Source organism: Pholcus phalangioides, unplaced genomic scaffold (genome assembly GCF_987345545.1).
Source record: "Pholcus phalangioides strain wild (caught in Gottingen) unplaced genomic scaffold, Ppha-v1.0 ptg000007l_1, whole genome shotgun sequence".
NCBI lineage: Eukaryota > Metazoa > Arthropoda > Arachnida > Araneae > Pholcidae > Pholcus > Pholcus phalangioides.
The window spans coordinates 63568714-63594122 of record NW_028301600.1 but is presented as its reverse complement, the minus strand read 5'-3'; the positions used below and the strand labels follow the sequence as shown (position 1 = coordinate 63594122).

General features: G+C 33.9%; 1 protein-coding gene across 2 annotated transcripts in view; it reads left to right on the top strand.

Annotated features, from left to right (window-relative positions):
• LOC149085620 (protein FAM135A) overlaps positions 1 to 25409 on the top strand; it is an 81818-nt gene that overhangs the window by 10246 nt on the left and 46163 nt on the right. Inside the window, exons 3-8 of one of the 2 annotated variants that reach the window (XM_089233760.1) lie at positions 951 to 1030; positions 6517 to 6656; positions 8998 to 9068; positions 17549 to 17722; positions 21143 to 21175; positions 23237 to 23333. In XM_089233760.1, the coding sequence (XP_089089886.1) occupies positions 951 to 1030; positions 6517 to 6656; positions 8998 to 9068; positions 17549 to 17722; positions 21143 to 21175; positions 23237 to 23333 (595 nt within the window). The remainder of the gene's footprint in view (positions 1 to 950; positions 1031 to 6516; positions 6657 to 8997; positions 9069 to 17548; positions 17723 to 21142; positions 21176 to 23236; positions 23334 to 25409) is intronic. The other variant, XM_089233761.1, reaches the window with a different exon arrangement.

Here is a 25409-nt window from a genome sequence, read left to right as displayed (position 1 = left end):
ATTTTTTCAATGTCACAATTTCTCTGGAAGCCAAAATAAGTAAATAGGAAATTTACAGAGTCATCTACTCCTTATATTTAAATTACTATGTCTTCGTAGAGAAAATGTGTCTCCATCAATGAGAGTTGAGAAAGATTGGAATGATGATTTATTTCAATAAATCAAAAACAATTTTTGTTTGCTCTATTTCTTGAGCTGTTTCGATGAGCATTTGTGTTCCATTAACTATAGATGTTCGGTGGTTGTTCCAAACAGTTTTGGTAATTTCATTATTGAAAATGAAATTTAATAAAATTATTTTAGTATTTTAGAGAGCAAACAGTTTACTTTAACCTCTTCTGTCCTCTTCTGTGGGAGGCACTAAACAGCACGTTTAGAAAGTCTGCCTAGCTAAATGAAATGTTCACAAAGAAACCTGAGAAAATTAGTTCTAGACGTTGCAAACACTTGGTAATAACTTATATATACTCATCTGTCAGCAGAAATTATTTTGTTGTAGAATTAATGTAAAAAGCGTAAAATTCAAAATGCTCGAGTACTGAGGAGGTTAAGCTTCCATAAAAATGTATTCATTGTTTATTTTTACCATGAGTGTTAAGTGGTGTATATTTCCTAAAGAAATTTGTTGCATGGCCAAAAAAATTTGAAAAGCACTGCATTAGTTAGTTTTTTTGCCTTAACATGTGTAATTAAAAAAAAAACTTTGTTTAATTTCTAATCGTTTTATATTTTTGTTGATCAACCATACTTCAAATCAAGGTATTTCTGTTAGTTCATTGTAAATTCATTCAAATTATATGGTCAGTTTATGACGTAATGATCTTACATGTTTTAAAATTTAAATTTATGAGATTTATTATGGTTTTTTTAATACTTTTTTGTGCCTATTTTTTTCAATTGCTGGTTGTTTTTTAAAATCCTTTACATGTGTTTTCAAATTTTGTTTCTAGTTTTTACCAACTTCGTATTACACTTAAAACATCACCAAAGCTGCCTGCTAAAGTTGAGGTTAGCCTGCCAAAAAACTCAAGTGAGCTCCATTTTTATTTTTTAGAAATTCAGTTTACAAAGTTACTTCAATTTGTTGTGATGATTGTACTTTAAAATTTTCATAAAAATTGGCATCTGCAGCAAAATGAATTTTGACAACAGCTGTTGCTCCCAAATCTTTTAATAGTTGTGATGTTTTCTATGTGAACATTTATTTTACTGGCTGTTAGTTTTGTACTTTATGTTGCATCATTCTTTTTGATGATTTGTGTATTATGTTAATATTTTTATACAAATTTTATGTATATATTTATGTTCTACGTTATACATGCATCGATTTACAAATATACAAATACAACGCCACAACAGGCAAATTGCCCAACGAGGTGGCTGACTTAAGAACATCATGGATCCCCGAGCCATTTTTTGGAGGCCCTACCTACTACTGCTACACCCCACATGCACCCCGCCCACACCCCCCTGGAACCCCCAACAAATCGGTACATGTGGGAATGTGCGCGTACGTATAGTGAAACCTGACGTGAAGTTTTTTGTTTCTCTGTAATGCTTGTTATGTGTAGTGCTGCCATCTGCCACCAGTTTTTCTAACTATGAGTGAAGTGTTATGATTGAATGATTTATCGTTGTAGGACTGTTGCTCTCTGTGGCGAGACTTTAACGGGGAGATCGGCTCGCATTTGTGCGCGTACGTATAGTGAAACCTGACGTGAAGTTTTTTGTTTCTCTGTAATGCTTGTTATGTGTAGTGCTGCCATCTGCCACCAGTTTTTCTAACTATGAGTGAAGTGTTATGATTGAATGATTTATCGTTGTAGGACTGTTGCTCTCTGTGGCGAGACTTTAACGGGGAGATCGGCTCGCATTTGTGCCTTGAAGTTGGAAACCACAGAAAACCAACTTCAGCCAACCACCACTGTGGGGTTCGAACCCGGATCCTCGCATCGCGAGTCTGTCACTATAACCACTCGACCACCACAGCGGCCAAACTTTTTCATGTCTGGATTCTAACCCATGACAGCTGATAAAACCCCAATCTCCAGCCTGATGTGCTAACCAATGAACCAAACTACTACTTATACATGGTATTTTAGCTAGTAACCATATTTATAAGAAATTATTTTCTTGTCAATTTCTCTAATCTGCCAACTTGAAAACAAAAAATTCGAATTCATCAGAAAATTCAACTAGAATTTCAGACAACGAACAATGGGACCAGTTCTGATCAAAGTAGCGGTACCTAGGCCAACGACTACCTCTTAAACAACACTGTGGGCTAAATCATTGTGAAAAAAATCACTGGCACTCCAACCTAATTCATTTCTTCCTTAAAACTTTCCAATGTACTTTATTTGTATAATTTTACTTAAAATAGCTCAAAAAGTTTCTGAAAGATAAACTAAACTAAGAAAATGCAGACGTGCCAACTTTTGAAATACCAACACAATTATTACCAATTACCAATACAATTATATATTATATTTATTATTTTGATGTATTATTTTGCATCATTAATTTTTAATGATTAAAAAACATGCCTCTTGTGGGAGGTTTTATTGTTTACTTCAAAGCACACTCACTAACTCAAGGAAAAAAAACTGATCTTTTTGTAAGAGTTGATCCTGTAATGGAGGTTAGGAGCAAAATATGCTGACAACTGTGACATGTTTTGCCTGCTACAGAACAATTGTTGTAACTCGGTGGTGCTACAGAATAATTTCAGTAAGAGTTTAGAGAAAAGAACTTTTCTGTATAGAAATCACTATTTTTTTCTTTAAATAACTTTCATATAGAACATTTTCTATCAACTGAGGGCTTTTTGCAGAGCAGTGCAGCACATTCTGCTTTGGGAAGGTGAGAGAAGGGGAAAAACATGTTTTAGTTACAAATGAAATATGAGGGCTTGGGACATATATAAAATAAATACAGTGAAACTCCTGTAAGATGGCCACTTGTCATTCCGTAAAAAAAGTTCCCATCTGCAGATGTGACTGCGGAATAGAGATTTTATGAGAGGAAACACGTTTCAGGGAGATGTGTCTAAATAACAGTTTTCAATGTCACCAAATAATCTTATGTTCAATTTATTTACAATGCCCAAAAGATAAAAACATATATATATATATATATGCACAGTGAAACCTCACTACAATGGTACTTGACATGACGATAAATCCCTCTACAATGGTATTTTTTTCAAATCTTGCTTGGAATCATCTATAGTCTGTAATTCTAAACTGCTCTCGATACAGTGATATGCTTTACTATGATAAACCCCTCTATAGGCCTACAATATTTTTTTGGGATGGATGACTTTGAAATCGCTGCAACATTATTTTTATTTTTCACTTATTTTAAATTTGATAAGTGATGATAATGTTGCCTCTCGATATAATGTTAATACCTCAAAAAAGGTATATTTCTTGGTCCGGTATTGTTATGTATATCAAGGTTTCACTATATTTTATACAGAACTTGAAATACCAGATTATCTGATCAATTACTTAGGCTATATAACAGGGATTTGTTTTCTTTATAGTAAGTTCTGTACATGTTTTTTTCCTCACATTTAAGTTACTACTTCATTATTGTCATATTGAATCTCTGCGTGCTAAAAAAAAGTGAAGTAAGAATCCACAAAGCCAGAACTTCCACATCCTTTATCTATTCTGTAGAGATCATAGGTTATTTGTCTTGTTTACCCTGTCACCCCTGGAGCAAATTTTCAAACTGTCTTATCAGCAAAAGTCAACCATATAGCATTAGCTTTTGTCCTATTTACAAATATTTCCAACCTAATAGTGTTACTCATAAACAGAAAATATGATTGACCCAAAAAGGGTATTTATGCTGATGGTTGAAGATAAGGTTGCACAAAGAGAACTATCAGCTCTGAATGCATTAGGAAGGGAGAAAAACACAAAAACATTTTTTTTCAACTCTTATAAACAGAGTGGCCGTGGACAGGTTTGCCACTGACTGCATACAGAGGTGGCCATAGAATAGGAGTGATTTTTGTATGATGCCTATGAAGCCTGTTGTCCGTTCCAACACAAACTGGCCGTGATAGGAAGTTAGCTGCGAAATAGAGGTGGTCGTCTATGGAAGTTTAACTGTATATAAAAATTTAAAATATGAACAATGCAGGTCATTCACATATACCAGGGATTATCTGAAAATGTCAAATAAAAACCATGAACAAAAGTACAGTCGACGCATCTTATAATGACCTTGCATCATAGCAACCATTCCATTACAATGAAACGATTGTTATAACGAGTGTCAACTATTATTTTGCACCGTAAACTGGGGTGACTTGCGTAAAGATTTTATGAATATTTTTGTATTATCTCCCTTATAAATTAACATTTGTTGCACCTCTAGAGAGACTGCGTTTTTAGTTATTTGTTTATGTAAGTAATTGTTTTGTAACTTATTATAATGGAGAAAAATTAATGCAAGGTCATGCCCAAGTCACCCTTTCAGGTGGAATGACTTGTGTACACAGAGCAATAGAGTAGTGTGCCCAAGCACCCACCTGAAGGAGTGACTACTCTATTGCAATGATATTTTGCTTTTCAAAGCGTATGTTTTCATCTGACCCAACTGGAAATAATTAGAGACAAAAAAAGGATAAATACATAAATTTTGTTTTCATTACAGTAATATAAATACAGGGAATTATTTATTATATTACAGGGAATTTATTTTTTTATGTCTACAATGAATACTGCCTAGTCTAAGATGTCTGTTTTGTGTTAATCTCTTCCTTGTAATTTCTATAGGGCTTTTAGCCTGAACATTTTCTCATATGTTTGAGGTATCTGTGTAACTGCGCCTGCAGCAAATATAAAATATTGTCCTCAAGAGAGAGAGAGAGTGTGAGTCACCTTACAAATATTAAATGTTTCACTAATAAAACAACCAGTATTTAACAAACTGAGATTTAATTACATCCACCATTAAAACAATAAGTATACTTACCAAAGCTAACTTCTATCAAGACTAAGATTTAACCACTAGGCACTTTAAACAAAGTTTTGCAATGTTTTTATGATACCTTAAAACATAGATTTTGATGAAAGTAAGCAGAAAAAAAAGTGAGATAATTTTGAGATATTCTGGCACCATTTTTAATCATGGAGGCTGGCTCTGGTGTCTAGACTTAGAATCACCTTTCAATTTCATTTAAAGTGGCTATAAGTCATCTAAAATGAGAAATCTGAGTATGTACCCAAGTCACCTCAGTATACGGTATCTGCATTCCCCAAAGTGGGCAATATTGCCCCTTGAGATCGATGGAGTTGTCTATGGAGTTGGTAGAAGCTGTGAATTTAGTACAGGGTCCCTATGGGATAGCTTGAGTTTAGGGGAATGTGATGTTAAAAACTTTCAAAGGGAGCTATGGAACAAAAAATTTGGTAACTGTTCTATATGCATAGTAATATTCACATGGCTGTATAAAAAAAAATATGTAGTCCCCAAGGAACGAATATTGAGAAAACAATGGGTACCTAGGGTTTCCCATATGTCATAAGTTTTAAGGCCATACACAGAGAAGGGGTGTGCATTACATTGTACATTCATGAATTATTGGTAGTGACTCAACCCCTTCACTAAGTTTATTAGGGTACTCTGGCCAGTGCCTTCCCTGGTTCCAGAATCTGTGCATACTATTCTATGAAAGTAGTCCACCCAGAGAGCATCCATAATGATTTAGAAGACATTAAATACAACCCTTGATGTTTTCTCAAGTTTGATAGTCTCCTAATCAGTGATACACTATTGTGTGCATGTATTTTGATTACTGTTGCTTACAAGTGACTAATCATGTTTACATGTCTGCAATAAATAGAAAGTTTCTCTTTTTAAAGGACAGTCATCTGTACAAAATTATTATCTTTACGTTTTTCCAACGCTATTGCTTGGCATCATCAGGAAATATTAAGTGTGTTACTGAATTAGCGAGAAAAGAATAAAAGCCACTGATGATAGCTTAAGGAAAAACTATTGTTTCTCACAACTTTGTTTCACTTAATCCCTATCTAATCCTAGTGCACATACATGCATTGTTCATATTTTTATCAAGCTTGACCAATCTCAGATGCCAAGTCGTTATAGTGAGTAGAAAATCTGTATCTGCACCTAAACTTTTTGATATGTAATTTCTGAATTGAAGTCTAAATTAAGAAAATTTCTAATTTCATGACAGTGTCTACCAACATGGAAAGAGGTCATGAGTCTCAGAAAGATCAAAAGAAATATTTAGAATTGTTTTTCTTGAGAAAGAAACCATGGCTAGCTCCTGAGAAATCTGGCTGGCACCCAAATTTTTCTTCAATTTATCGAGCTCTAACACTTTTCTGTTTTATTTGCATGTTTAGAAATCCTGCTGTGATCTCTTCTTTCTTTTCTACATTCCAGCTCATAAATGTTTTTTTGTGAAGGCACAGTTTTTTAAATAATATAATATGAACAGAAAAATATAATTTTCTGTGAATCTTATAGGCTGCCCACTGGTTTTTCCTGCCTGTATTGTTAATGGAACTGCTGTTAGCAAGACATTTCAAATTTTATACAAAAATGAAGAGGTCATCCTCGATGATTTGGCAATATTCAAGGTTCATGCACTTGTTGAAGGTTACAAGGTATATAATAGTTTAAAGAAATAAATTTCATATACTTTTATATTTAGTTTGTACTATCCTACTTTATTTATTGACAAATGTTTAAAAAAATATATGTTTTTAGTATTCAGAGTTATTACCTTGAAATGTAATAACACTTTTATTGGTTATGTTTGAAATTTTGAGTGCTTTAAATAAGTTGAAGCCACCAGTAATTGTTGGACTGTACCATATTGTACAAGATATGCAGGAAACTGGATGTTATGTTGAGATTCAAAGAATTTTTGCAACCTATTGGCTGATTTTGAGATAAAAAACATAGAATGATCGAGTTTTATGTTCAAGTTTTGGGTTTTCTATAGAAGTATTTCTGATTAATTTCTTAATATTCATATAAGAATAAATAGCATGGGGCAGTACACAGTGTAATTTCTATGCAGACAAAGTGTATATAGTTTAGCTAACAAGACCAATATGGTACATATATAGAGTTAAATGTCACTGTCCTTGTTTATACAAGATATACAGGAAACTAGATGTTAAGTAAAGATGGTTTTTGGAAATAAAAATTCACTTGTTTCTTTTGAGGAATTAAACCACTGTCCCCCTCCTCGTAGTCCAAGCAGGTGTCCCCATGTGTAATGTAATCAGCTCATTTCTCTGTCTCATACATGCAGAGCGAAAAGATAAACTCCTAGAACTCCCATACCATTCAGTTTAATGCTAAGTCTTTCCCCGAAAGAACTTGTGTACTCAAAAAAATTGAAGTACTTGATTTCTTTACTTTTTAATGCATTTTGCATTAGCTTTGTCTTTCATTTTACATGAAGTTGCTCAAAACCTTTTTGAAAGACAAACTAATATAGGTATACAAAGGTTTTTAACAGCTGGCTGATGCAAAGATGAATTTAAGAAAGAAAAAATTTGATTCCACGCAAGGATAATTGATTTTTCTCTTTCTTAAATTCATCTTTGCATCAGCCAGCTGTTGAAAACTTTTTTATGGATAGCAGAAAGTGACATCATCCTTGGTTAACCCTTACAGCAGCAATCCCAAGATATCTTGTCAAACTTGATCTGCTTTATTTTGGTCACCCAAAAATATCTTGGTTTCTTTTTCTTAGTACACTTTTATTTCCAATGTAGCAGTTATAATGCAAGATCAGAGAAATTTTTAAAACCGCTTAAAGGGTTAAATATGGGTATACCTAGAAAGAAATTTCAAATGCGGATATAAATTAATCAGGTCAAGTGACAGTAACTCTGATTATTGTCGCCACATTTCAGCTCGCAACGGGACTGTGTTAGGTTAGCATGTGCATCTACATCAATAAAAATGTTTGTTAGCCTAATCCATATTCATTAGCAGCGGTAGAAATACTGCGAAAAAAATCTTTTGTTAGCTGAACAATTTGTAATACAAGGTAATGCTGTATGGATATAAAGCAATTTTTGGAGTTGTCAGTTTAAATTATTTTATTTTCTGAAACATTATTTTACTGCACAGCACCAACAATTTTGAGAATTTAACAAATATCTTTCGTTCGCTCTGTTTTTTAAACTTCGTGTAACCCTTATATATGCCATACATGATGATCTGCAGCATTTTTACAACTTTTAATGTCTGAATTTCAAATTGAGTTTGATCAATTGCAAAATGCAAATTTTCTGCTAACAAAGAACATCAATCACGCTTTTTTTTCATAAGGAAAAAAATCATGTAATAAAATAGCAGTACAGTCAACATTCGTTATAGCGACCATTTCATTACAACTGGTAGGATAAGTCCCAAATGGTTTGATACTAGGACTATCTTATATGTTTTACTTTCAATATAACGTCTGTTTTCAACGAAGGGGATCGTTATATCAATTGTCGACTATATTAAATATTATATTGTGATAATTTTTTAAACAATTATGAATTTTGTTATCACCTCAACACCACACTGTGAGTGTAAAATGCTGTCATCTGAATTTCAGTGAGTGGTTCTCCAAACTCCTTATTTTTTTCTCTATATATGAGCAAGAACACTGCTTACTCATGGAGCTGGTTGCAAAATTTGCCTTTTCTCTCCTTGTAGTCATAAACAGTTAAGATTTGGAGTTGAATCCTTAAAAGTATGAGTAACTGGTACACGTCTGGGAAGTGTTAGAGTAACATCACTGTTTTTTTATGCAGTTTAAGGGTTGCCTGTTTCATCAAAGTAAATGAATCTGCCATCCTACTAAATACAATAATTTTCTGTACAAATCTTAGAATAAATCTTTTTTTAATTTAGAATTGCATTGTTTGTCAGACCTACATATATATGTATATACATACATGTTTTGTTTGGTTTTTTTTCCCGATTGTGCTGCAGATTATAGAATGTCTTTTGAAAGCTGATTTTCAAATTATTGTTGAATTGTGGTTCACTGACCAAACATTTGGGTAAGTCTAGACTTTCTGTTTTTTTTTCATTCTTATTGCTTATTTCTTTCAAAATGCAGGATGAGTCAAAATGATTGCCGGGCGCGGTAGCCCAGTCGATAAGATACTCGCCTAAAGTACCAAAGGATGTTTAGAGGTGTCGCGAGTTCGATACCCGGTTCGTCCTTGTCAGAAAACTTTCCTGGCACAGGGGTACAACAAAAAAAAAAAACGGCGACTTGACCGCAGCAAAAAATTGTTACCGCAGGGGGCCCCCATCGAGGAGTTAGCGTACCAACCTCTCGATGAGTATAAGAAACAAGCCTGCCGCTCGGAATCGGCAATAAATTGTAGGTCCCGGTTTAATTAGCCCTCGTGTGCAGAAAATGACCGTGGTGCGACAAAAATGATCAAATGATCAAAATGATTGCCTTTGATTACAAATGAAAATAACTTTATTATAAATATTGAAATATGATAAATTTACACAATACAGTAGACTAATTAAGTCTGGTTAGGGCCGGACTCAAGCAGGTGCGAAGGGTGCAGCTGCACCGGGCCACTAAATTTTAGGGGCCACAAACCAGAATAAAAACACTTTGATTGCATTGAATTACATTTGACATCTTGCCAAAGCAATAGCTTAAACTTCTGCCCAAGACAGAAGTAGGGGTTTAAGTAAGTCCAAGACAGGGCCATAACTGGGGGAGAGCAGGCGGGGCTGGTGCCTCAATGCCGGACCAGAGAAGGATGCAAATTTGATCCTTTAACCCATCCTTCAATATTAATAAGGGGCACCAAAATGTGTCTTTGTCCCGACTGACCATGTTGCGGCCCTGCAAGACAGGACCCACAGATCTAATCTAGGGTTTTTGGGTGAGGTCCCTGTATCTCATAATTTCTGGCAAATATGATTTTTTTGGGGCTCTTTATATGTAGTGTTCTTTGAGGCAGTGGTGTGGGGAGAGGGTCCTGTGACTATAATGCAAAAAGCAGCCAATTTAGGGACCCTGGACACATGCAAAACCTTCTAGATAGACATTGTAATATCTAGGAGGCTTTATCAAGCGCGCTGTTTGCCCATGCGAGAAACAGACCCTGCCCAGAGCAAGAGTGCACAGGTTTGATGTCCCGGGTGCTGGACCAGAAAGAGCACTTGAGTTCTCCCTTTAACAATTTAAAACTGCACTGAACATTCTTGCTTTAGCTGGAAGAGTATTTAGTTGCAGCTCTTGGTAGATAATCGGTCGTCTAGCTGTGACAGCCCTTCCATTGTGGTATGCTATATATATTATAAACATACCTCTCCCCCCCACGCACACACATTTTGCAGCAGGGTCCCTAGGCTGTGATCTTTGGTTGGCCCTAGGACAGATATTTTTGACGGACCCCCTCTGTAGTGAATTAAAAGATGAAGAAACAAAAAAATCATTCCAGGGTTCCCGGACTGGAGCCCTGTCAGCCTACCTATTTGGGTGGGGCATGATTGCAAAGTAGTGGTTCTCAACCTTCAGGTTCCCGTGTGCAGACTTACAATTTTTATCATTGGGTAATGGGCCCAAATTTATTGCCAAGTAGCTTTTTTTTTATAATAAACTAGCTATAATACCCGTCGCTACCCAGGTTTTCTTCAATTTCTGTGAGAGGATTGATAATGTGGCAAACCATTATAAAGGAATAAACTATTATACATAATATTGGTAATATTGAAAAAGTGACAAATCATTGTAAAGGCATATGCACATCTGAAACACATTGCTAGGGAACCACGGTAACCAGAGTAAACATTCCGAAAGTGATTGTTGAGGCTGAGAAACCATTGTTGCCCGACAGTTTTTCACTTATTTCAGGCATTTGCCCAGCTCTGACAAACTTTTAAAGTAGCCTATACCATTCAAGTCAAGCCCTATTTGGTATATATGCAAAATTTGACGAGAATAGATCTAAAATTATAGATTTGTATAGAGAACATACACAGACACAATCAATTATATATATATATATAGATGTAGTGCATAGTTTAATGGTCTTTCTTGGGTGCTATTGTAAACCTGTGTCCTATCACAGGGTGCCGAGGATACTAAAGGATTGTAGGAAAATCATTTTAGAGGGCTGCAAAGCTCTTTTCGCAAAGGCCGCAAAATGTAGATGTAGCATTTGAACCTAATCTTAAACTATATAAAAAAAATTAAAAACTTCTCTAATATTTTAAAGATAAAGTGTCAGAGATTACAATGGAAACTTTCTGGTTTCTTATAAATCGGGATATAAACAATTTAAAATGTTAAATTTTTTAGAGGAAGGTAACTTAAAAAATAGGGTTTTTTGTACATTAAAAATTATGCACACCTCATTTCTTTGAATATCTATTGTAGATGCTTAAGTTTTTAAACAATTTTAAAGCTTTTAATGCTCATTCATTCTATTTTGTATTCTTGGGAAGAAAAAATAATTGCAGTGTCTTCCATACCAACCCTCATATTTATAAGTTTAAGAGTGGGGTTACAAAAAGCTTTCCGCTGATTTCGTTAAATATAAGCTTTCTGCTGATTTTGTTAAATATAAGCTTTCCGCTGATTTCGTTAAATATAAGCTTTCTGCTGATTTTGTTAAATATAAGCTTTCCGCTGATTTCGTTAAATATAAGCTTTCCTCTTAAATATAATTATCACTTCATATTGAATAGTTTTTCGATTTTTACTTATATTTTCTCTGGTTGAAATTATTTTTAATTCTGCTTCATTCTATTTGATAGTCTATTCTTCTAATTCATACAATAATTTTTTCAGCATCTATTATAGTGTGGTACCATATATTTGAATTTTCTGTCATTTCATGTGCCATCATACAATTAAGATTTCTCCTTTTAGTCTGCATTTGTGGATTTTTGAAATCATTTGAATTTTGTTTTCTTTGAAGAAAAATTTGTAATTGGAATCAAATATTTTTTTCATCAGTATGAATGTCTGTATGTTCTTTTTTTTTAACGTGATCATCATGTATTCCCAAGATATCTTTACAATCTGTCGAGGGAATTTGTTAGTGTTAGTAAACATCCATGCCCGAACCCAGACCTGCACAGTAGGGTGGAACGAAAAAATAAATTTTTGAAATTGCCATTGTAATAGAATTTAAAATATGCCTTTATGTGAAGAAATACCATTCCTAATCTTTTTTCCAAAGTTCAAACTTCTTGAGGTTTCTCATCGCCCCTAAAGTTTTATTGCACGTATGTAATTCTGTAACGACATCACAGAGAAGGCTTTCCTACTCCCCTGAACATGTGATTCGTTCAGTGACCTCGATGCTATTCTCTTGTTTTCAGTATTCATTTGCAATCTTACCCCTTAACTGAGAGGGTGTATAACAGTCAAAATGATCAGAAGCTTTTTATCGTTGTGACATTTTAGGAAATCCTAAAGAGTTGGATTCGCGGGTCTTGCCCACCTGTGGTGATGTTATGCTTTATTATTTGCTGACTCAACGCAATATGAAGGCACAACAATAAAGAAAAGATCCACCTATTGCAGACATTCTTGAAATTATGCCAAAGATAGAAAATATTTGGAAAACTGCTTCAATTCCTACAGTTTCTCACCAACGGATATGCAAAATTTTCTGTGACTTTATTGTAAATACAAGAATCTTCAGAAAAGTATGAAAGCAAGGAAAGACTCTCAAACTTTCAAGTTGAACTTGAAATTTTTTCAGTGTGACGCACTGAAATTGTTCGACATTGCAGCATGCAAATATGATTTTGAAGACTGTAAGTGTGACAAGTTGAGAAAGGTCCCAAATTTAGAGCGAGATTTCTTGCAAGATCAAAGTACACGCAAGATGGCCATTGGTTGAGTAGAGGTCCTGGCTTTGCTTCCTGGCTGGGCAGTTATTTTGGCCACTGTGTCAGGCTAGTTTAAAAAATATACCATCTGAAAAACCACAAGATTCATCTTGAGAGCACTACTGATAATGCCATACACAGAAGAATGTTTGAGCTGGTAGCATATTCGGAAAGCAATGTGCTTTGTTGTTGAAAAAATATCATTATTTCACTTAAATGGATGGCTTTAACAAGATGGGTGCACCCCCAAAACAATGTTTTGCATTGTTCCACAACGAGCCCTCAGTTGACTAGAAATGTTCTACGATAAAAATTCTTATTGCAGTATTTTTCTCGTTTTTCTTAAAATTCTTCCTGTGATAGTTCTGTGACATACCTTGCAGTTTTTGGCATATTCTGCTTTGGGGATGACATAAAACGCCAACTCTAAAGTTTTTTTTCAATCAGTGGAAACAAGTAAACTATGAAGTAAGTACCTTTAGGGACTGGTGTAATTATGTGCAAATTTATTTTCGTAAATGACTTGGAATGTGACAAAGTAGGCAATTATACATTTTACTATGGTGCTTTATGGTTTACTTGTTTTCTTTGATTAAACTGCAACAAAAAGTTTGTAAACTGCTCCAAAGTATACTGAAAAAAAATTGTAAATGCAATAGGATTTCTATTGTGAATATTAAAAATGTAATTATCTTATTGAAAGACAGTTTCTCTCTGGGCAAAGTTCCCCTTATTTAACAACAATCCTTTGTTGCAAGAAACTACTACACACCAACTCCGACCATATCATCATACAATAATTTAAGAAACTGTCTTTTGATTCCTGATGGCTGAAAAACCTTCTTAGAGAATTATTTTATTACAGGAAAGTAAGATAAAGGAAGATTTGCTCCTTTAATTTAACGAAGATAACCTTTAATGAACTTGACTTTGTTTTTTTAGCACATTGCATAATTGTTAATAAGTTTTTCCAAAGAAATTTTTTTAACTAAATTTATTGATGTTTTAAATTGTCTTGTTTTTTCTTCCATTCTCATACAGTGGTTGAAATTCAGATATAATTACATACTGATGAGTGTGTGTAAATACAGTGAAACTTCCATAGGCGGCCACCTTTATTCCATGGCCAACTGCAGTCAGTTTTCCTAAGAATGGGCAATAAGCTCATAGTCATAATACAAAAACCACCCCATTCTGTGATCAACCTGTCCATGTTGATCTGCTCCCTAGATAGAGTTGATAAGAGTAATAAAAATAGATAAGAGTTGAAAAAAAAGTTTTTGTGCATTTTTTTAAATGCATTAAGACCTGATAGTTCTCTTTGTATAACCCTTATAATCTTTATACAAGGGCATAAATACCTTTTCGGATCAACTAAATTTTCTGTTAATGTGTGATACTATCAGGTTGGAAACATTTTTAAATACAATGACAAAGGCTAATGCTATATGGTTGACTTTTGCTGATAAGATAGTGTGAAAATTTGCCGGGGGGGGGGGGGGGTGTAACACAGGGTAAAAAATAAAATAAGCAGTAGGAAATCTAAAAAAATCTTCTAATTAGAATCATGAGGGCCCTATCTCCATAGATATATTGGAAATCCTTAAAAATTGAATATAAAAAATTGTGAAGTAAAAATTCAGAAAAATGGTGCAACCAAAAATTCTTGACTTCATGAAATGAAAATTGGTATAGCTATATATATACAGTCAAACTCGGTTATAACAACATTGAAGATTCTGTGAAATTTTGTTACAACCAATATATCATTACAACAGAGATAGACTTCGAAGTTTTTTTGGTGTAAAATATAATTGTATATATAATAGAATATCTGCTGAATCGAAGTTATTTCGTTATGATGAATGTGACCATATTAGATTGGGGAAATTAGGTAAATGTAAATTATGGATATACATTCCGTCAAACATGTAATTTTTTTTCCAATATTAGGCAGTAGAGCAACAAACATTTCCTTAGTGTGATGAATTCTAATTCTAAAAAACTTCGTTCAGAATACGCCATAAAAAAAAGCAAAGGCAGCGAAAAATATATCGTTATGTCTGAGGTCATTGCATTTACATCGACCTTATAAACAAGGTTCATTAACATTACTCGCTATGGGAATCAAACCAGATTGCTAATTATTAATGTTATAACCAAGGTATCAATACAACCAAATCCGTTATTACAGAGTTTGACAAAATGTGTTTGTTTTTTGGATATTGTAAATAAATTGAGCAAAATATTTTTTGGGACATTAAAAACTATTATTTTGACACCCCCCCCCCCCTTCCACCATCGTACAACTTCTATTTGATGGTCATCCCTGCAGACTGCCACTTTTTTATGGAATGCCAAGTTGTCATCTTAGAGAAGTTTCACTGTATATGGAAACATTGTTATAGCAAACAGAAATCGGTTTTATAAATTGAATATGTATTTGGTATATGCTGAACTATATGTATACAGACTTCCCAGACTGCTATGGATTGTCCATAGCTTCTACAGATGGCAGCACTCATCTACATGTCTACGAAAGGTACTGTCAATACAGTGGTAGATTTTTGGAAAAAACTTGGTTTTTCTACTCGCATCTATATGTCATCTATAAATCTTTAAAAAAAAATTGTGTTTTACAAATTAAGTTTGAAAATATTTATTTCTATTACAACCTCATAGAAGTAAAAAGCTGCAGATAGAAGAGACAGCTGTGTATAATCTATGCTAAGTTCAGATTTTTTTTAAGGTGTTAATCTGCAGATCGTATGCAGAAAAATGGTGTTTTGTAAGGGGAAACACTGTGTGTGTGTGTGTGTGTGTGATAGAATAGAATTATATGGATACTATATGGGCACCCACCCCCCATGCAAGTCATAATTCCAAAGTTGCCAACTGTTATGGATTGTCCATAGTTTCTGTGGACGGCCGCAATGAACTACGAAGCTATGGGAGACACTCTAAATACTACTGAAATCGGTTTTAAAATATTGGGTCTTTGGATTTCTTGTGTTTTACTTATTTTTATTATTATTTTTATTAAATTGCATGTGAGATGGTTTGTGAGAAGACCAACTTGGAGCCGATCTGTTTTGTCTGTGCATGGAAGGCAATCTGTAAAGCCTCGGCTAAACCCGCTGCTCTACAAACACCTTCTATAGCAGAAAGCCTCTGCACAAAGCTTCTGATATCTCTGAAGTCGTCCATTTCACCTATAGTCATTGCATATACTCCAAAAAAGGTAAAGATTTCGCATATGTCGGCCTGCTTTATCTAATGGCTGCAGGTGAAATGGACGACTTCAGTGACGTCAAAGCTTCGCACGAAGGCTTTCTGCTATAGAAGGTGTTAGTTCTACTCGATGCCCAAAGCACAAAAACCTGTTTTCCATCAAAACTGTCCCATGCTGTGGGATAAAAACAGGTTTTGAACCGTTCAGCACAGCGGTTCCAGATTCCCAGCTTTGCTCTATTCGCATAGTGCATGCTCGAGCTCAATGAACTTGTGTCGGAAAAAATGCTTCATCATAGGAATCGGCAATAAATTGTAGGTCCCAGTCTAATTAGCCCTTGTGTGCAGAAAATGATCGTGGTGCGACAAAAATGATCTAATGATTAAATTATCATAGGTGCCGTAGGAGCTCTGATACGAAGAAAATGGGGATCTAGGGTTGCTAGACGTCCGTATATACGGCCCACAAGGGTGTATGCAGGTTGGGATTGCATTGAATATTCATGAATTATTAAGGGATTCAGCTACTTCTCTCTCTCTCTCTGGAAGTTGTTTCGGGAAGTGGGGGGGGGAGACTCATGTGGCTTGAGCCCTCTAGGTATGAGTGTATGATGCTGTATTTAATGAACTTTCAATTAAAATTTTTTTTTTAAATTAAATTTTTGAGTGATTATTTTTTATTGTACTATGATTATGTTGTCCTGGGGGTTACTTCCCCCTCCCCATGGCAGAGCTGAACATTCATCACTACTGACAAGCTTTAAGCCAATGTTGGCATGTCTATATGATATATTATTTATAACACATAATAAATAATATAAAAATATATACAAGGGTGTACAAAATTTCATTAAAACTATGTTATTTTTCAATTAACTATTATTTAAAGAAATTGTGGTTTGCAAAAATGGGGTCAGATTGAGATCAAATTTTAAGAAAAATAAATTAGTTTACAATAGATTACAGCTAATATGCAATATATGGAGCAGACTATGCAAATGAGGCTGCTAGTATTGAATGAAGAATTCATGTGCATCCATCCATTTTATTAATGGCCTGATTTGCATAAAGCTGCTTCAAATGTTGTATGTCAGTGGCATTTATCAGACAGTCATCTATCAAACTTATAGAACTTTTTTTCACATTTAATTTTTTTTTTTTAATCTTATCTCCGTCTGATCCCATTCATGCAAACCATAATTTTCTATAATTTCTTCTTTTTTAGTTAATTTTAAGTTTTTATGAACTTTCGATGCACCCTGTATACTTATATAAGGTAATTTAAACTCGTTGAGAAAAAAATTTAAATTTATCGTATTTTCTCAAAAAAAAAAACCCCAGGTTTTTTGCGACTATGCTAATAAGTGAACAGTAGCTGGTATTCCTTCATTTATCTTCATTTCATATGTGCATTGTTGATTTTCCTCAGGCCTGACCAACATAATTCCATCCATTGTGTGAGTACAAGGACATTATTGATACATTTTGACCCATGCCGGGGTCTTCATCATCACTTACCACTTTTATTTGATTATTTCCATTTGTGTGCAGTGACTATCACCATCCATGCATCCATCCTAGCCCTCTGTCAGCCGTATCTCAGGTGAGTACTTTGTTGTGGCTTTGACCACAGCCTTACATATTTGTTTGCATGATAAAATAATACTAAGCTAACCCACACACATTGAATAATAAGAGAAAACACCTTTCAAAAAATGTAAAAACATTTATTCAAAAATATAAAAATATTTATCTTCAAACTGATAATTTGATTGACCATTTTGAAATTCCATACATTACTTAACCGATGAAACATTACTCAACAACATTCTTTTATAAGGGCATCTTTTTCTCAGCCACCTCGTTGGACATTTTGCTTGTTGTGGCCTTGTACTTGTATTTGCAATTATGTTACACATGGGCCCCAAAGCGTTTTTTTTCCCCCCTCTTTTCTTAAAATTCTTGCCAATCTTTATAAAAAAAATTTAAGAAAAGAAGAAAACTTTTCTGTGTAGAAAACCCTATTATTGGAGTTTTCATCACAGAGCATTTTCAGTCAGAGCTGAGGGATCATTGCAGAACAATGCAAAGCATTCCACTTTAAGGTACACAGGAAAAAACTTGCTCACCAACAACTTCAAGGCCAATAGCCATTTATCATTACTTATGGAAGGTAATCTTGCTCAAAAATCAAGAGAACTAATAAAAACCTATCAAACTTAACATGTTTCAGCCACAGTGTGTCCACAGTCTGGCAACACCATAGATCTCAAAATCTTTTTTCTCTAACTAGCTTTTTTAATTGAGTTACAATTGTCATGTAAAATCCTTGGGAAAGTTATACAGAACAAAGATGCCACTGTACTCTAATTTACCTGGGTCCCTCAAAAAATCTGGGTCCTTTTTGAGTAAAAGCGGGTCCCTGTCAAAAAAAATATCTTGAAAATAATTATTCCCCCCCCCCCCCCATAATTCACTGGTGTCTCTATAAATTTACTTCCAGCATGCCACAGGTCTTTGATCACCTGCTTATATCTGTGGTGTTTGGTCAGAGCATGATATCTCTAAAAAATGGCTTCTTGATCTAAAAGTAAGTCTTGTTAATTATAACTAATTAGAAGTGAGATAAATGCACAAATACGTGTGTACGGCTAAACAACATGCTGATGTGTGATATTTTCATTTGCATTTGTGTTTTATTTTGGATTTTTAAATGACAATGAAAATGCTTATATCTCAAAAATGTGATTTTGGAGTTATGTTCTGACCAAACACCATAGATATTTCTTCGTTGAGACTGCGCGGTGGACCATGTTCTGGGTAGGAAAAAATATCTGTGAATCAAGTAATTCATTTCTAATTTAGAAATGAATTACTCAATGAATTATTAATAGAAATTTTAAAAATATGTTATATCCAAAGGTTCATTTACTTATCCAAAGGTGAGAATTTAAACGTATGGAATTCCTCATACACATATAAAAGATCTAAAACAAATATACAGTTGATCCCACTTATAAGGTTTCTCCCATTTAGAACTTTTTCCACTTAGTACAACTTATTTTCTTGGTCCTAACAATAAGTCCCGTTTAAAGTGTTTTCCTGTTTACAACATTTTTTATGACAGTTTTTGAAAAATGTTATAAGCAGGATCCACTTTAATTAACAGTTAGAGGCACACATTTATATATTTACTAATAAATCAATCTATAAATTCCCTTCTGATTGATTTTACATTTCATTAAAGAATCTTCTTAGCACTTTCAATATCTTCTGATCAAATTTAAAGCAAATTAGATTCTCTTTCATCTCTCAGATGATTGTTTCTGATTCCCTATTCATACTTTGGTTTTCCTGGTAAAATGATTTTATTTTCCCTCCCTGATGGTCCAAGAGTCTGATCTGTTGCCATTTAACTGCCACATATTTTCACACCTGAATATGGGAGCTATGTCAGATTTGTGTTGGAGAAACTTAACAGTGTGCTTTGTGTGTGCACAGCATTTGGCATGTTTTGTGTTCAGTAAGTGTTGTTCAGAAATTATCCAGTTGCAGCGCTAGATAGATGGCAAAATCTATCTAGCGCTGCAACTGGATAATTTCTCAAATGGGGCAAGCACATATTTTGGCACACCCATGTAATGTAGAAGAAGTAGTTATAAAGGGTGAATTTGGTGCCCCCCCCCCTCTGGTCTAGAGCTCAGGACACTAGACCCGTCTGTCCCCCCCCCCCTCCCAGTTGCAGCCCTGCATCTATCCTCCAAACTGGTGATGCGTGCATTTGAAGTTCGATGTATACATATTTGTGTTGTAGGTCTTTGTGATCAACCAGAAGTTTTTTTGAAAGGAATATCCAACTCAAAATTTGAAAACCTTAGAAAATCACATTTTTAGCTGATTACCATTGCGCAATCGCGGGTTCCAAACCCGGATTTTCACTAAAAGCAAAATTTGATAGATCTGAGTTGTGCTCAGTTTGAAAGAAAGTAAGTATGATAAGTGCTGAATGTGTTCGGCGGAACAGTGGCAGTTGCTATGACGAGCATTGACTGTTTATCATATTAGAAACAACATGACTCTTGTTACTTATTACTATTCACTGGGATGAGAATTATGAAACTTCACAAAATTTAATGTATGTCATTCGTAACAAATATATTTGGTCTTAATCTCTAATTGATCTTTCAGTTTATGATGCTCATTTTATGCTCTTGCATTTTGGGAAAGCTTTCTATTTTTGGGGAAAAAATAGGCACTAAAAAACAGCTTCTAATATGCACAGAGGTAAAAATGTAGGTGTTACTGTTTGTGGCTAAAGCAAATGATGATGTTGCTACACTGCTTTATATAAGAAGTCAAAAACATTTTAAATGCATAGTAGTTGTGGCATTTTAGCATGGGGTTGATTAATAAATTGTTGAACTACCTTCAGAAGTAATATTTTTTATTCATCTTCCACCAAGTGATCTTAAACACAATTCTCAAGGGCTGGGAGATGGTTGTTCTCATGGACCTATCTTGAAAGCTGTCCTAATAAACAGGATGTAAGTACTTATATAAGGATGGTATACCTCTTAGGTTTGAATCTTGGTGAGCATGGAAGCATAGCCCTTTAAAATTTCCCTGTCTAATTAGCTGTGTACCAAAAATAATAATGTTGCTATCAAATTATACCTCTAAATATATAAATATTCTGTAGGAAACTTTAAATAATAGCATAGCCTATATACCGTGTGTGTTGTCTAAATTTCAAAAGTATGGGAAATGTAATTTTTATTGCCTTATTTTTCTGCTTCATGAGATAAAAAATAATTGAGATAAAATAATCATTTTTGTGTGATTTTTCAACACATTTACATATACATTAGATTCTGCTTATAATGCTCTGCTTGTAACGTTTTTCATTAGGTTTTTGAAAAATGTTATAAGGGAGAACCACACTGTATATATCTTTCTAAGATGCATATTGATAAAATTAATGTTGATAGAAACATTCATACTTCTTTTTTTGCCACTAATGCAGGAAGGGTGTGATACAAACACCCACTCAGTCCGGGTAAGTCTTCTAAATAGTTTTATTCTTATAAATTTTATGTTCTTAATAGCTTAGTTTGTAAGAAATTATGGGGAAATTTTTTCTTGTCTTCAGTCATTTGTGCAAAAAAACTGTCGCTAGTCTGTGTAGCATTTCATCCAATTCATTTAGCCACTAAATAAATTCAGTAATAATGCTAATGGCATTCAGCGAGAATCTATTCAGCAGTTGAAAGAAACTCTTATTGTAGAATGATAGAAAAATACAACTGTGTGTGTGTATTGAAAAGTTTGCAGACAAACATTGCAGACAGTGTATTTCCAATGCACTAAAAAAGATTAATTGCGGATGGCTTGTATCATTTCGTAACTTATAATTTTCATTTTTAATTGATTTCAAGAAATGTTTTAATTGTATCACATTGTTTTCCCATCAACTATTTAAATCATCCATGCACAGACCTGCCAACTCTCCTGATTTAGGCAGGAGACTCCGGATTTTTCATCCTTCCTCCCGCTCTCCAGATTTGTTAAAATTTCTCCGGATTTTGGCAGAAAATTAAATTTTACGCGAGCTTTCACGTTGTCGTGGCATCAATGATTACCGTCGTCGTTAGGGAAAACACCCATAGAGGACAGCCATAGTCATTTCTATTGAGCAGCCTTAAAAAAGTCTCTGTGACCACATTTAAGCAATTGGCAAAGACACGACTTCATTTTCGTAGCGTTTATCTGCAATCATTTATCAGGGACATGGCCTTGGTTGCCAAAATTCCTGTATAATCGATATTGTATTCCATTAACAGCGGTGCAGTAAACACGTTTTTTCATCCACAGCTTGGTAATTTGAATTTTTGTAAACCGTTTCTTCTGATTAAACATCTTCAGAAAAAAAATATAAAACTTTAAGCTATATATACAGCTGAATATAAAGCTTTTAAGAGTTCATATACCCAAGATTATCAATCACTGATAGCATCCATGAAAGGAAACACTTTATGAACAGTATGTAGATACGATTTCGCTATTCTGCATGGAAATACTGACATGGAATTATATTCTGCTCAGGGGCAATGCAGAACCTGCCTTGGGGGGGGGAAGAATGTAACTTTTTCTTAATTTATTTTTTAAAAAAAAGTTTTTTTTCGGAAATTTTTTTTGATCAAGTCTATGAATGTTGGAGGGGGGGGGGGTACTCCCCTCGGAAGAATCTCCGGATTTCTGGATTTCAAAAGTTGGCACGTCTGCATACATTAAAAAAAATAAATATATCTCACTACTGCCTCGTCTATTATACAGGGTGATTCAGAAAAGGTAGAAAAAACTTTAAGAGGTGATAGTACACACCAATACAAACAATTGTCATCAAACAATGCATGGTCTAACATGAAATGCAAACATGCTAGCACGTTTTGAAATGGACACTTTGCAAACATTAAAACAACATTCCAGTGGAAATTTATCAGGGGGAAAAGAACACCACATGCATGCAAATGTAACCTGGGGAAGAAGAGACCATATGCAAATCTGTGGCACAGGGAATAAAAGGCACATATGCCAGCCCTGTGAAGTTATTCCAATGTGCAACCATTCTAACAGTTGTAATGTAGGAGATAATATGGCGCACTTTAGTAATATTGAGTCGATGCCTTTTATTCACTGTGATGCAGATTTGCATACGGTATCTTCTTCCCCAGGTTACATTTGCATGCATGGTGTTCTTTTTCTCCCGATAAATTTCAACAGGAATGCTGCTTTAACGTTTGCAGAGCGGCCGTTTTGAAATGCACTAGCATGTTTGCATTTCATGTTAGACCATGCATTCTTTGATGATAATTGTTTGTATTGGTGTGTACTACCACCTATATTAAAGTTTTTCTCATCTTTTCTGAATCACCCTGTATATTGTCGGAAAGTGATCAAATTATTTTGTATTAAGTGTTTGATTCAAAACGTACCACAAACAGGCAAATGTTGTGTGTGGTTTCCTGTAAAATTAAATTCTGAATGATGTTTGATAGCAAGTTTTCTAATTCCAAAATTGAGAAGAACTATTTTGCATGAGATTATTAACTTATTTCAGCCTTCAACGCACTTCAAAGCAGACATTTTTGACTAGCAGCCCTCGGATTTATAAGAAAAGTCATTCCAGTATGGATACTATACTTTTTGGCTGTCAGGTAATCTTTATTATGTAAAAATTCCAGCTTTATGTATTCATCTATGTTTATCCACATTCATCTATGTATTTTATTTGCTTGTACAGTCTGACCTGCTTATAACGAAGTATAAAAAAAATTCAAAATTATTCGTCACATATGCAGACTTCGTTATATCCATTCTGGCTTCAAAAATGTTACATTTAAAGCAACATTTAACATGCACGATACACACTTTTTATTAATCTGAGCATTCTTAAAATGAATAGATTAAAATAACATTTTAACAAAGATTAAGAAATTTAATTAAAATCTTTCATGTAGTTGAATGCATTAATAAAAATATATGTGTCAATCAAACAGTGCTTTTTTTTATATTTTTGTTGACTTTGAACATTTTGCCTAATAAGCATGCAAAATATAATGCATTTTCTTTTAGTTATAACATGGACACCAACTGCATAGCTACAATTTTTGAAGCAATGTGTTTTTCCCATGGACATTCTCAAAATTAATTTTCATACTATAAAATCACAACAAACATCGGTATTTGGTTTGAGAATTGCAAATATGTACCAAAATTTGTTTGAAGATTAGATTCTTGGGAATAAATAACCTTAATCTTTTCTTGTTGAAAAAAAAAAACTGAAATAAGATTTTTTACAGTACCTAAAAAAGCTCTACTAGATTGTCTTCCAAGGAGAGAAAAGAGACATCTGTTGCAGGAATGTAAATTTACAGATAAGAAGATTTAGATGAGATTGTAAAAAAATTTGGGACAATTCGTGTCTGAAAATCTGTCATTAAAAATTTGTTATGGTATTTGTACACCCATAAAATTTGCTATGGGTGTACTTCGTTATCAGCGTTTGTTATAAGCAATCAAAATAGCATAGACAAGCAATACGAAGTTCACAGAAAACTGAAAAACTTCGTTATACATGAAAGTTTGTAATATACGTGTTCATTGTGTGTCTGACTGTATTTTAATTTTACATGTATTTTTTTCCTCCATAACTGAACCTGTTTATCTGGGTTTGTGCATTAAAATTTGTGACAAATGTCTACGAGCATTAAAAGAAATATATATTTTTGCTGCTAAAAAGTAGCTTGTACATTAGATTTAAGCAAATGTTTATTTTTTAATAAGATTATCTTTTAATAATTTATCTGTTTTAAAAGATAACTTAATAAACTATCTTATAGGTTATCTTTTCGGAAATATAACCTAACCAATCAAAATAGAAAAACAACCCTCATCCACCATCTTCTGCTCTTGATGAACAGATAAACAGAAGACTATTTCTCTTAAACTAGAGGATTGATATGGTTTCTTGTAGGCTCTTTCAAAAGCTGGTGCAATGGAAAAGTTTTTTGGTAAATTTGACTGATTGTAGCTAGAAGGGTGTTTACAGAATTGGTGATGAAAAATTTTGACGAAGATCAAGAAAAGCAAAAGTTTCTGGCATTTGGGAACATCAAAAGGCTTTTGCCAAAGTTAGGAAGTAAAGGCAGTCCTTGGATCAGCAAACGAGAGCAAAGAGAAATGAAATATTCAATTTAATGATTAAAATAAATTAGAAGTATTAATAGTAAAATGTTCTCACAAAAATTTTAAAATACACTGTATTGGAATTAAGAAAGATATCCTCTCCACTTTTTGATTTTATATATATGTAAAACTGGCTTTATGAAGAGATATGATGTTTAGGGAAAGGAAAATTTTTTTCTCCCTCTCATCTCTACACTCAGTCTGGAACCCCTGTCTTTCGTACGCTGGACAAGCACTCTATCTAGTAAATATACTATTAATAAGTATATTATTTTTAGAAGTGGAGAGGCTGTCTTTCTCTACACACATATTCGTCATAGACATTGTAATAAAATTTTTACGTATACAGGGTGTCACTGCTTATCATCCAATAGCTAATCTTAGAGGTAACTTCCAATTACAAAAAAAAAATTTTAAATGCTGTCAGCAATCATCCTATAAGCTGCTTTATTCAAAAAAATTATTTCTGAAAAGGCAATGAAATTTAATATTTATATGATCCCAGATTATCTACAAAAAAAAATATAGTAAATTCATGTACTGAT